This window comes from Typopeltis vanoorti, chromosome 10 (assembly GCF_054136105.1).
Source record: "Typopeltis vanoorti isolate ZY-2024b chromosome 10, IOZ_Tvanoo_1.0, whole genome shotgun sequence".
In the NCBI taxonomy this organism is placed as follows: domain Eukaryota; kingdom Metazoa; phylum Arthropoda; class Arachnida; order Uropygi; family Thelyphonidae; genus Typopeltis; species Typopeltis vanoorti.
The window spans coordinates 86,943,884-86,957,957 of NC_143558.1; the positions used below are offsets into that span (position 1 = coordinate 86,943,884).

General features: G+C 33.6%; 1 protein-coding gene across 2 annotated transcripts in view; it reads left to right on the top strand.

Moving 5' to 3' along the window:
- Positions 1-14,074, top strand: part of LOC150102568 (golgin subfamily A member 5-like) — a 358,953-nt gene that overhangs the window by 29,535 nt on the left and 315,344 nt on the right. For both annotated transcript variants that reach the window (XM_090399729.1, XM_090399728.1), the window contains exon 3: positions 12,562-12,840. In XM_090399729.1, coding sequence (XP_090255855.1) covers positions 12,562-12,840 — 279 coding nt within the window. The remainder of the gene's footprint in view (positions 1-12,561; positions 12,841-14,074) is intronic.

The window sequence follows — 14,074 nt, forward strand, 5'->3', positions numbered from 1 at the left end:
GTGAACACAAAAAATATATCCAACACTTTCACTATGGCAATGTCGGGTCTGGCAGACCATTCTTTGGATACCTCTGCACACAGATCAATTGGAAAGAAAGAAAAGTAATGTACAGAAGCTTCTAGAAGTCAGAGAGGTTGTTCCTGGAATCAACAGAAGCCTTAAAACATACTCCAAACCTTAACAAGTATGGCTGTATAAATCTACCAAAGATTTGGGAGACAGTCATCCTAAGACCAAATTAATATTTATTACTTTTATTTTATTTTATTTTTTAAAACTTTCTAAGACTATCATTTGAACTACTATTTCAAAACTTTGATTTTTTTTTATTTATTTATTTATTTTTTTTAATTTTTTTTTTTTACCTAGATGGTGCCATATTAGGACTTTAGTCTTGTGTTGCATGCTGCAATTACTTATACTAGCCCCACTGTTACACCGGATTGTGGTTGTCTTGCTTTTGTAACAAACTTTGTGTTGTGTGCTCTGAAGATGCTGGATATAATACCAGTGAAATATTAGCTTCTAAGTTAATAAATAGTTATTTTCTTATCTATCTGTGTTCATATCATACTGTGAAATCTATTACAACATGTCTGACGAACACATAAACCTATCCATGTTTTTCTATACTGTTTCAGCCAGTCTCCTTTCGTGTGTTAATTTTTCCTTCCTTGCTATGGTCATTGTCTTCTTAGCCTGTGCATTAGTTTCTATGCATCTGAGGGAGCATCCTGTCCTCTCTATCTCCTCCATAACATCCTCTTTCTCAAAAATGCCTACATAATTCTGATTCATCTGTTTTGCCCCTACTTTATTTTCCCCCCTAACTTTAGGAATGTAATTTAACATTGCCTTTAATTAGTCCCTGCTCTGTAACATTTCTTTTGTTTTGTGAAAATTTTACCTCCCACTTTCACATCACACGATCACTCTCCCCAGTTGGTGTCATTATAGTGACATCTTTTATTATCACTGTCTGAGATGAATGTCTCATGTGTTTCTTCAACTGCATTCTGTATAGGACCTAAGATCAAGGAAATCAATTTTGTTATTGATTATTTCTTGCTTCCAGTCCATAATTGGATAGTTGGTCACCTATTATTATCACCTTCTCATCACTCATCTGTCTAAATATTTCAGTATCAACTTCCTCTGCTTTTGCTAGCATGTAGCAACACGCTACTAAATATAAGCTGCTTTCTTAACATTTCACATGGAGGGGAAACAATTTTTCTGTAATCATCAGTCTTACTCCATAATGCATCATTTTCTGCTGGCAATGTCTCACTGACACTAATAATTTGCGGATCGACTAACTGTATCAAGCCCACAAACTCTGCACATTATTCTTTATACTTCTTTCATTGGTGTGTGACTACAGTAGCTTTCCCCTAGTCTCACTTTCCTTCCCACAATTCCTTACTCTATTATTTGAGTCCTTTGGCTCTGTTGTTCCCACTGAGGCCATCTCTGTATACTTGTCTTCCTTCATCATTTATCTTGCACTGATTCTGATAACTTATGCTCACAGTCCTACCGTCTACTTTGTGTTCCTGACTGGCTACACACTCATCGGCAATCTATCCAACTTCATGCTGTCATTTTCACTCAAATTCAGATTTTCTGTTTTCTTCAAATTTATTCCATACAATCTACCTACTCACATTCCCTCTTCCTGCTCATTCTAGCTATTATGCCATTTGAAATCATTCTTCTCATCTCCCTGCTTTTCTCATCTACCTTTGCAACACACTCAGAGTTCTTTCCCTTGCAATAGAACTGTTTCTAGCAACACTTGCAAATCTCATGCTCCCTCATTCACACCTACTTGCAGATCATTTGTCCTACCAGCACAATCAACTATTATGCACTTCCTTCCTTCTCCACAGCTTTAGTTACTTTTCCTGTCACTGCTTTTTTCAGACATTCTTTTGGCATCTGTTCCATTTTTAATTTTTTATCATATAGTCCTCATACAGCACCATACTAATTTGGTGCCTGACTATATTCTTTTCACGGATTAGGTTTTTAATCTCATCTGTAAGTCAGTAGAAGTTTGTGTGGCACTGCAGTAGCAGCTGTTAATGCAGTTATCTGCTTTCCAAACGAGAAATTGAATTGTTGTCTTTTTCCCCTTTGAGTTGATGGTTAGAACTGGGCCAACAAATTTCATGTAAGGTGATCATTAATTTTGTCCAGTTGGACGTTGTAATCTGATCTGGGATATTTTCCTGTTGGAGTAAAACTGGGTTGTTGTCAGAGCTGAGGTCATTGTTGTGTCAGAGACATCAGAAAGTCCTGTTGCATTGTAGTATGTGGAGTTCTGGAGGTCCGTTAATTACAATGTTTCTGGTAGCAGTAAAGTAATTGAGGATTCTGCCATTTCAGTTTTTAGTTCTGCTGTTTTCCAGGCTGTGTGCTTTGCTTTTGGGTCTTCTGCTACTACACTGCTTGGTTTGTGACTAGAAATTTAGTTTAGTGTGCTTCCAGTAACTGTGTGGAGAGAGAGAGATTAGGTATATTCTCAGGAGACCACAGTTGTGGTTTGGATTCATAGTTTCCATCTTCCAAAGATAAATGCTCCTATTTGGTTCTTCCTGGCATTTACCAAGTTCCTTGTGACTGTCATACTTACTTCAGACAAACTGGGTGCTCAATGGAAAAAAGAATACAAAAACCCCAATCTTACATTAGCAACAAGAAATTTGAGAAATCTGACTTGACACTGCACAGAATAGATAACAACCACAATATCTTATGGTATGAAACATGTTTCATCTGTGTCACTATAAATTTGAATGCGCATGTAAAAAATTGGAATGACTGCCTCTCACTATCAAAGATACAGGGTGAGTCTTATTCTAATCACACATAATTAAAGTTTGTAATTTTTAATTAATTTTAATACAGTTAATAACTAATAACACAATGTTTCCTTGGTTATACCTTTGTTTTATGCAGGACATCACATGGCTCTCACTATTTCAAATCAATCAATTGTTTGTGTTCTATCTTGTAATTAACTAACATTGCCACTGATGATGGCCTATAATATTCGTGCTGAAATACACTCAGTGGACAAAACATTAGAGATACCTACCTAGTGTTTGTTTGTCCTCCTGTAGGGCAAATAACAACCTATACTCAGTGAGACATTGACTCCACTGGAGATAATTCCATCCATTGTGCAGCATTGTCCACAACTATGTCTTAGATGTCGGTCCCAGATATATGGATCTGATGTTTCGTTCTATGGCATCATCCAAGAGAGATTCAATCAGATGTATATCTGTGGACTTTGTATCCCTGGATGGTCCCAAACTCACATGAGTGTTCCTCGAGTCATGGCTGGGGGATTTGCCAGCGGTTTTTCAGCATTTTTGATAAGGTCGGTGCCTTAAAGTTTTTTTTATCTGTTTTATAATTTTAACTACTTCTTCATAAGTTGGTTCTTTTAATTTTTCTTCATTTATTCTAAATTCCTTCATTCCTATCTCCATTATTATTAATTTCTTCTTCTGATAACAATTCTTCAAAATACTCTTTCTAGTTCTTCATGACTTATTCTTTTTTCAGTTATTATTTCCCCATTATTCTTGCATCCTATTATTTGAGGATTAAAATTTTGTACTAGTGAATTCATTTCTTTATAATATTTTCTTATTTCTTTGTTTTTATTATATTCACTTATTAACTCTATTTTCCTCTGCAATGTCTCTTTTTTCTTTTGATTACGTATTTTATTTGCTTCCTTTCTCTTCACTTGATATTTTTCTCTATTAGCTCTTGTATTTCTTTATATATATTTCTTTCTTGCTTTATTTTTAATTTCTATTGCTTTCCTACGCATTCATCATCAAACTATTCATTTTTGATTCTTTTATATTTCCATATTATTTCTTCTGCTGCATTCATCATCAAATTCCTGATATATACCCTCAAATGGTGTACAGGATATGATAGCACACATGAGCAATTACATCATTATTAATTTCCTATCTACAATTTTCCTCCAAATCAGTATGTTACCTGTTAAGATTCCAACATTATCAGATCTTATATTTGTATCTTCTAAGGCAGTTTTTACTGTATCAATTCACCTATATCTTGGTCTTCCTCTGGGTCTTTTTCCTGCCAACCTACCAGAAAACAATTGTTTTGCTAATCTTTCCTCTCCCATTCTGTTTAAGTGGCCATACCACCTGTGATTAGCTCTGCTAATGCATTCCTGGATGCTGACAATGTCAAGTTCTTTCCTAATATCCTCGTTTTAATATGATATTGCCATTGATGCCATCTGTTCATGTCCCTAATCTTTCTCAGGAGTCTTATATCTGTGGTCTCTAGTCTTTGGTTAAGTGTTTTACTTCTAACCCAGCTTTCAGATCCATAAGTTAATCTTGACTTGTACTGTCTTGTATACAGCTAATTTAGTGTTTTGGCTAATTTCTCTCTTATTCCATATAAATTTATTCAGTTGACTTTCTACCATACCAGCTCTGTTGTCTATTTCCATATTTAATTTACTATATTCACTAAAAATAATGCCTAAGTAGCTGAAATGTTTTACTTGTTCTATAGGTTCTCCATTCACAATGCAGTTGATATTTTCAATGTTTCTCCTATTTTCCTTGTCTTTGTCTTTTTAATGTTGACCTTCATTCCATATCTATTATAACAGTTATTCACTTTAGTCAGTGAATAACTGTTATTCACTGCTACAAACTTGTAGCACATTTATTTAAAAGTATAACATCCACATAAAGCAAAGAGCTGAGATTAATATCTCCAATTTTGATATTAGGTTTAATACCACTTTCCTTCATAATGTGATCCATATAGATAATGAATAACAGAGAGGATAAGGTGCATCCTTATCTGACACCAGATTTAACATTAAACCACCTTCCCGTACTTCCTTCAATTATAACTACTGACTTACAACTCAAATAATGACTAAGTGCTGCTTGATATAATGCCCCATTGACACCATATAACTGTAGCAAATAGCTTCTCTCTTGGCACCTTGTTATATGCCTTTTCCAGATCTACAAAACTTAAATACACATATTTGTTATATTCCCATGATTTCTCAACTATCTGTTGTAAAGTGAAAATCTGATCCTGACAGCCTCTATTTGGTCTGAATCCAGCTTGTTCTTCACCAAACTACCCTTCCACAATCCTTCTCAACCGTTTCTCAAGTATACTTGCATTTATCTTACCAGGAACACTCAGTATAGATATACCTCTGTAATTCTCACATTCAGTTTTATTTCCCTTTTTATATATGGGTATTATGAGAGCCCTACTCCAGTCATCTGGAATTCATCCCTTTGTCCAGGCCTTCTGAACTATGCAGTGCAGTCACTGTGAGACTTTTATACCTCCACTTGAGTGTTTCTGGTCGAATATCATCTACTCCTGCTGCCTTTCCACATTTCAGTCTTTTGATGGCTTTTTCTACTTCAAGTATGGATATGTATTCTCACTGCATGCCAGGTCAGTATTTTTTACCACTGTGTTGTCATCACTGCTTGTTTCATTTAGCAATTTTTTGAAGTAATTACTCCATTCTTCAAGGATATTTTTTCTCCTGTATTCATGTCACCTTTATTATTTCTAATAAAGGTGACATGAATACAGCACTCTTTCCTCCATTTCTGAGCTTCTTCAACTTAAACAGAATATCTTGCCACCTTCTTGATATTTATTTTCTATGTTCTTACCAAAGTCCTCCCATGACTTTTTCTTAGCTAATTTTACACAGTGTTTAGCTTTCTTACATTTGTAAGAAAGCTAAACTATTCTCTAAGAGCACAAGCTGACTTATTTGCCATGAACTTTTGATATGCTTTCTTCTTTTCTTTCACTACGTCTTTAACTTCCTGTGTCCACAATGGAGTTCTGATTTTTCTATATTTACAGACAACCTCACCACATGCCTTTCTGGCTGAGTCAATCAGTGATTTTCTTCAGGGCTTGCCACTGAATCTCCAAGGTTTGGTTGCTGTTCTCAAACTCTTTCATTTTTTCTTCAATCATGTTTGTGTATTTTAGTCTACAGTTCACATCTGAGAGCTGCTCAACTTTTATTCGCTTTAAAACTTTCTTACATTTTCTTCTTTTCAATATGAAATTCAATTTTATCCTGCTCAAGACTAAATGGTGATCACTTCCAATTGAAAATCCTCTGTACACTCTGGTGACCTGCACCATGAAGAAAATATCACTATCAACAATAACTTTGTCAATGAGACTTTTCTTATTCCTTGCCTCTTCTCTCCATGTGAATTTGCGCACATTTTTATGTTGGAACATTGTGTTAGTAATAACCAATCTATGTCCCAAGCAGAAATCCAACAGGTATTCTGCTGCATTTATAATTATTTTTTTTTAATTATCTTCCATATTATTTTGATTCTCAAATTGTTTTCTTCTTCTATTTTTTCTTTGTATAATTTAATAGTCTCTTTCTTTGTGCATCTTCAATATTCCATTTCTCAATTCCTTTTGCTTTATTTATTACTGATATTCTTTGTCTCGGTTTTGCACCAATCAACATTTGGTCAGAGTCGCAGTTTGCACTTCTAAATGCTCTTACATCAATGATTGTGTTGCCCATCTTTTAGAAATCAAAACATGATCTGTCTGATTACAATCATTAGTAGCTGAAATAATTCATTTAACTAAATGTATCTTTTTATGTGGAAAATTTGTGCTCATTACTCTTAATTTATTAATTGTTGCAAACTGAGCAACTCTCTTACCATTCTCACTAGTTTCTTTATGTAGACCAGTGGTCGTCAAAGCGGTCAATATCGACCCCCAGGCGTCGATATAATATTGTTAGGTGTCGATTCGGGCTCAAGGGTCGATTGAGGGTCGATAGAAAAATATAAGACATCATTGTATGGGTAATATTTAATTCGGTTAACTTGGATTATCTCCATCCTGAATGACAACGCAATTAAGAGTGAATCGTGGGAACAGTGACATCAATTTATGAATAGGACCTGTAAGATGGAGCAAGGTCATGAAAATAGTTATGGAGGCCAATCAAGTAGGTCAAAATGACGTATTTACCAATAAACGGAAGTTGGTGGTTCCCACTCGGCTGGCATGGCGGGAGCGAGATTGCAACATGTGCACGGTTGCTTATTTACTTATACTTACACTTATTCGATCCCAGGTTCATTTTTGCACGTCGACATACAAGTGAGCATTAATGTTCTAAAATTCATCAACATACATGTTTATAATTCAATCCTTATTCATTCACGAACTAAACTTTTCTATGTTGAAGAGTTGAGCAGGACTGGTAGTTTTGTACATCCTATGGAAATACATGAGTAGGTATATTATTTAGACTTATTACTTTTGTTTACTGACTTCAATTTTAATTATTTTGTTACAACCCCAGTAACCACAATGGCAGCTCCAGATTCTAAAAAGAAAAGCAGAGAATATACGTTAGAATATTTGAAATTTGGGTTTATTGCTTCATTAAGAAATGAAACGAGGCCCACGTGTCTTGTCTTCTTTGTGAAAAAACTTTTAGTTACGATGCAATAAAACCAGCAAAAATGAAAGATCATCTTCAAAGACTCCATCGTGATAAGAAAGATAAAGATAGATCTTGACCTTTTTTTTAAAGAATTGAAAGAGAAATACACACATCGACCAACTATAAAATCATTTATGAAAGCACCTACTGAAGCTGACAATAAACAAGTATTAACAGCCTCCTACAATATTTCTTTTAATATAGCAAAAAAAGGAAAATGTATACAATTGCAGAGGACATTGTTATATCTGCAATCAAAGAAGTAATTGAAACCATAATGAAAAAAGATTCTGGCCCTGTTTTGAAATGCTTACCATTGAGTGTGAATACCGTGAAAAGACGTATTGGTGAAATGGCTGAAGATGTAGAAAAAAACTATAGTGTCAGAACTCAAAAATAGCAAGTTCTCCATCCAACTTAATGAATCTACATTCTATAGTTCTTCTATTCTTATAGCTTATGTAAGATATTATAGTAAAACCAAACATCAAATTATTGACGAATTTTTATTTGCACAATATCTTGAAAGTGATGGAACGGGTTGACAATATTTCAGCGATTGGAGGAATATTTAAATAAGTATGATATTCCATTTACTAATATAACAGCAGTAGCCACAGATGGCACACCTACAATGGTGGGCCGTTATCGAGGTTTCGCTGCCTTTCTGAAAGAAAAAGTTAAAAGTGTACTTGCTGTTCACTGTGTGTTGCACCGAAACCATTTGGTGGCAAAAACTCTCAGTGACAAACTGCATGATACTCTAAGAGTGGATATTAAATCTATTAATCAAATTGGAGCTCATCCTCTTAAAATGCGAATTGTTTGCCAAACTTTGTGAAAAAAATTATGAAGTAACAAACCAATTACTCTTGCATACTGAAGTAAGATGGTTGTCTAGAGGTGCAAATCTACAAAGATTTGTTGAGTTGTTCGACTCAACCCCAGAGTTTCTTACAGATGTTAATTCGTTTTTGAGTGATGAACTGAAGAGAAATAAGAATCATATTTTCTACTTGGCGGACTTATTTTCAAAATTTAATGATTTACAGCCCCATCTACAAAGTCACGATTTTTCAAGCTCAGACGATTGTTTTAGGCTTCCAAGCTAAATTAGCCTTATTTAAATCATCATTGTTACTAAAAGATTTTCAGTACTTTTCGAATCTACAGCAATTGGAAGTAAAAGGTGAAGACTTAGAAATATACACAAAACATCTTCAAAATTTGAGCGATGATTTTAAATTGCGCTTTGCAGATTCTGAAAACATGCACATTCCAGATTGGGTTATCATGCCATTTTCTGCAGATATTGAAAATTTCGAATGTAACTTACAAGATGAACTTATTGAATTGTCAGTTGATCTTGAAGATAAGACGCGTTTTAAAAATAGGACTTTAAGTTACTTTTGAACGAATATAAATGTTGTAGAAAAATATCCAAAACTTTCTGAAGTGGCACTCCCTTTTTGCTTGCATTTCCAAGCTTGTACATGGTTAAAGCTGGTTTCAGCCATGTTAATTCCATTTTTAACAAAACAAAGAAATAAGCTAGATATAGAATTCCGTGGTGATTTAAGGCTGAAACTTAATAATTTTGAACCTAGCATTGCTAATCTTGTCAAGAGTCACGAAGCACACCCTTCACATTGACAACATTAGTAAATTGTATACTAAGTTAATAAAAGTCTTATTTTCATATATATAAGGAATCCCTTTGAAGTTAAGCCAATATAATATACTATATTATACATACAATAAATACTGTAACTATAAAATAAACAATCTAAAAACTCACATAAGTGTCTTTTTTGCTTGTCCTATTATAATTATGTAATAGTAAAATAGAGGAGGATCGATAAAAGGTCAAGAAACTCTTGAAGGGGTCGACAGTCAAAGAAGTTTGGCGACCCCTGATGTAGACTATATCTTCCAAACACCTCTTGATATATATCTTCCTTTTCTAATTCAGCATTAAAATTTCTTAATACAATCCATAGCATCATTTTTTGGTATGCCTTCACATGCTTTTTGTAAATCATTATAAAATTACTTGATAACATTTTCATCAGCATTCTCAATTTGGAGCATAAATATTTATAAATGTAATGTTATGAAATTTACCTTTAATAAGTATTTTACATATAATATTTTACCTATCTCTCATTTATTGGTGTAAATTCTAATATTGATTTGTAGATCTTTTTTGTTATAATAAAACCAGCTCCATGTTCTCCTTGTTTTACAGGACCACTAAAGTATAACTTATCTTTTTTATTAATTATTCCCTGTCCCTTCCATCCTATTTCCTATAAGGCTGTATTTCAATAATTCTTCTGCGACATTTTACCTGTCTGTAATAATGTCCTGACATTCCATGTTCCAAATTTCATAATATTTCTCGTTAACCTTTTCCTTTGCATATGTCGTTTCCGTAGAGTCAGTCTGGTTTTGTATTGTTTAGCCTTCTCAACAAAATTTTTTTTATGGAATGGGTTGTTAGCCTAACCATCCTCCTATATTATCTGGGCTTTGGACTACAACAGCATTGATGAGCTACTCAATCCACCTTCAAATATTGCAGGCAGAGTTATCATTAGTGCCGTTTCCTTCCAAAATTCTCTATTCTGAGAGAATACAACTCATCACTTATCAAAAGTAACACTCCACAATCCCATTTACTCTTCCTATCCTGCCTAAATAACATGCTATATATCCCTTCTACTTCCATTCCATCAGGACATCATCTTCTTTCAACCATGTTCAGTGATTCCCATAATCTTTCGATAGGTTGAGGCTGTCAGTGCCACCAATTCATTTCTTTATTCCTGATACTTCTGGCATTTCTATAAATAGACATTGTCAGCATTTCTATACCTATTTTTATTCCTTCCAGTCTTCATTTGACTCTGTAGTATACAATACATTCTCCAACCAAGAAGCCACCTCTGTTACCATTTGCTCACTTGCCCAGAGAACAATATCTCCAGATGTCTATGCCCTTCCATGTTTGAATGCAGATGCATCCTTGCTCACCTGCATCTCTCCCCTCCCTCTGATACTCTCTCTTTGTTCTTTCACTTATCTGTCTCCCCCCCCCTTTGGTCTTTCACTCATCTGTCTTCCCCTCTCTCTCTATTCCTTCTGTATTTTCTCAACTTTCTCTCATTTTCTCTCCTCTCTCATTACAATAACATTCTTTTACTCTTCTTGTTCATCTAACATCAGTCAACCTTTCAAGTTTTCTAATTTTTCTCTTCACATGTATTAACTCATTTTTCATACTTTCCACTTCCTCACTCAGCATCTGTATCTCTAAGTATCATATCCTCACTGAAGATTCACTGACATATTCTACACCTTCCTTCAGGTTTTCCATATTTCCAGTCATACTGCCTAACATCTAGCTTATCTTCATGTTATGCATGCCTTCCTCCTCCTTGATCATGCTACTCATAACTAATGTTTTATCTCATTTTTGCCAGCCAACGTGTGTAAGAAAAACATTTTGTGCACAAGTTTCTGATCTCACTCTCAATGTGTGCAGTAGCCTGTGCTCACAGTAGCAAAAGTCACAAGCCACAAACTCTAATTTGATATGCCTAAAATTGGTGACAACATCTTTGTTAAAAGATCTTGTATATTGAATGCTTAATATTTCTATAAGAGTACCCTAAATGCTTTTTCCTTCAGCTATTTAAATACTACATATACATGGAATTTATAAACAAATTGTCAGTTTCTAGAATACAAAATTCTATGCCTAAATTAGAATTTAATTGTGAACATTAAATTCTCCTAAATCTGCATACTACAGAAATCCATCATCACTATTTGCATCTGTACTGATAGACAGAAGATATTCTAATACACCATATACCATAATACATAGAAACAAATGGTATAACACACAAGCAGTATATTTTAAAAGTCCTTGAAACTCAAATTTCAAAATACTAACACACCAAACTCAATCACCATTGCAAAATCCATCACCATGTGTATGAATTCACGTGACTGTACTGTCTAGATGGGAGACACAAATATGCCCCTGCAACTTGCTGATGTCAGTGTAAGTTCTCCCACAAGGTGCAGGCTATAAAAGTAACTAATTAGATTATATTAAGTTGGAATGGGTTAAGAGTGATACTGAACTGAAGACATTGGAGAAATTACTAAATAAAATAAATGACAAGTATAATTTATCATATAATTTGTTTTTATAGTATGTTCAAAAATTATTGACTGTAAATTAGGAATTCTGAAAGCAAAAATTTTGTACATGTAATTACTAGATGCACTCCCCTTTTGACCAGTGTGTAATGCACACGTGCACTGCCATCATACATTCATTTCAGGTTGCACCCCTATCGCTGTCACTGAAACCAGAGATACTGATGATATCTTTGGTTTCAGTGGTGGCAATTTGAAATCACCCAGCTCTTCCTGCTATCTACCTTTCATGCAAATACATTCCCCAGTGCCACATATTTAAATGAAAGAAGGAAATGGTACAACACCCCCTTTTGACCAGTGTGTAATGCACACGTGTACTGCCATCATACATTCATTTCAGGTTGCACCCCTATCGCTGTCACTGAAACCAGAGATACTGATGATATCTTTGGTTTCAGTGGTGGCAATTTGAAATCACCCAGCTCTTCCTGCTATCTACCTTTCATGCAAATGCATTCCCCAGTGCCACATATTTAAATCAAAGAAGGAAATGGTACAACACACAAAGCAATTTATTGTAAAAGTATTTCAAGATACTAACACACCATGCTCAGTCATGACTAACCCAGGCAAGATTTACTCCAAAGTTGATAATAAAATTCATAATAATTAAAATCAGTTTTATATTTCTTGTATAAAATTATAATTGTAAAAATTAATTTTTATATTGTAGAGGTTCATATATATATATATTTTTTTTTTGATTGGAATATACTTATTTGATACCAGTTACTAGATTTATTATCTTATAGGTAGTAATAAATCTGAAATTGTAGAAAGAAATAAGGATGTTAAGAAATCAAAAAAAAGTCATTATGATTCATTGTCGGATGACTCTTCAGAAATATCATTTGGTTTTAATAAAGTGGAAAGTATTGATGTCAGAGAGAAAGTTTCTCAGTGTCTCAGTAATCTGAATGAAGACAAAGATTCAAGTTGTGAATTAATCAATGAAGTTCAATTACAGAAAGAATTACATTTATCAGATCATGTATCAGTCCAATTACAAGAACCTGTTGACCATGAAGAAGGTAAAGTACTGTTTTTTAAATATCTTTTTTTTTTTTTTTTTTTTTTTCACCTAGTTAATTTGGTCTTGTAAATATTTTTGCATATTAACTTACTGTATCATCAGTTAAAAATACTGTATGTTGTATGGAAGTTTTTTCACTTGGCTATGCTACCAATTATATATATTTGGTTTCTATTGGCGAATCCTCGACCATAGATGGCTACACTATCAGCAAGATTTTTTTTTCTAAGTTGGTACATCTGTCATAAGCCTCCATGTGAAGCTGCAAGTCATTCTATCAAGTAATTTGTTTTATACAACTGTCTGAAACAAAAGTGTTGTCTGTATCTCTTGAAATGGATAATGAAATGGTGATTTTCCATTTCTTGTTTCTTTCAGGCTGATTTCTAATTCTTCTTCAGTTATTTCCTTTTCATTTTTGTTAATTGTTTGCCAGTTGTCTTTTTTAAAATATTTGTCTGTCCACAGTTCTGTGTAGTAATTTAGAAATTCTTCTAATTTCAATTCAGTGTTTAATTTTATGTTTTCTTTGGTATCTGCATTTAAGTGTTTCAAAATCTTATATACATTGGGTCTTATTTTATATAAATCATGTTCTAAATTAGAAACAAATTTATTCCATGATTCTCTGTCTTTTTCTGACTTCTCTTTTAGCTATGGCTCTTATTCTTTTATATTTATTTCATCTTCTAATCTTTTACTGCTTAACCATTTGTGATAGGCTTCTTTTTTCTTTTTGATTATTTCTTTGATCGTATCATCCTAGATCTTCAGTTTTTTTCTTTTTGATTATTTCTTTGATCGTATCATCCTAGATCTTCAGTTTTTTTCTTTTATTGAATTTTTTGGTCTTTCCTAAGCTTTCATTTGCTGCTGCATTTAGTATCGTTTTTATATTAAGCCATTCTATTTCTTCATTTTGTTTTATTTTATCTAGATATTGGTTAATTCTTTGTTCATATAGCCATTGTACATTTGTGTCATTCAATAGTCTAGTTTTATAAACAAATGTTTCAATTTTCCTTTCTGTTCTTGTTACTTGTAGCCATTTAGGTGATAATCTTAATTTTATTTTAACAAGGAAGTGGTCACTGCTTATTTCATATCCTCTGTGAACTCTAACATCTAGTGAAAATTTTGATATCTTTTCATTTAATATGAAGTAATCTAATATTGATTTCCATCCTCTTGCTGCCCAAGTATATTTATGTATGTCTTTGTCTTTTATAGAA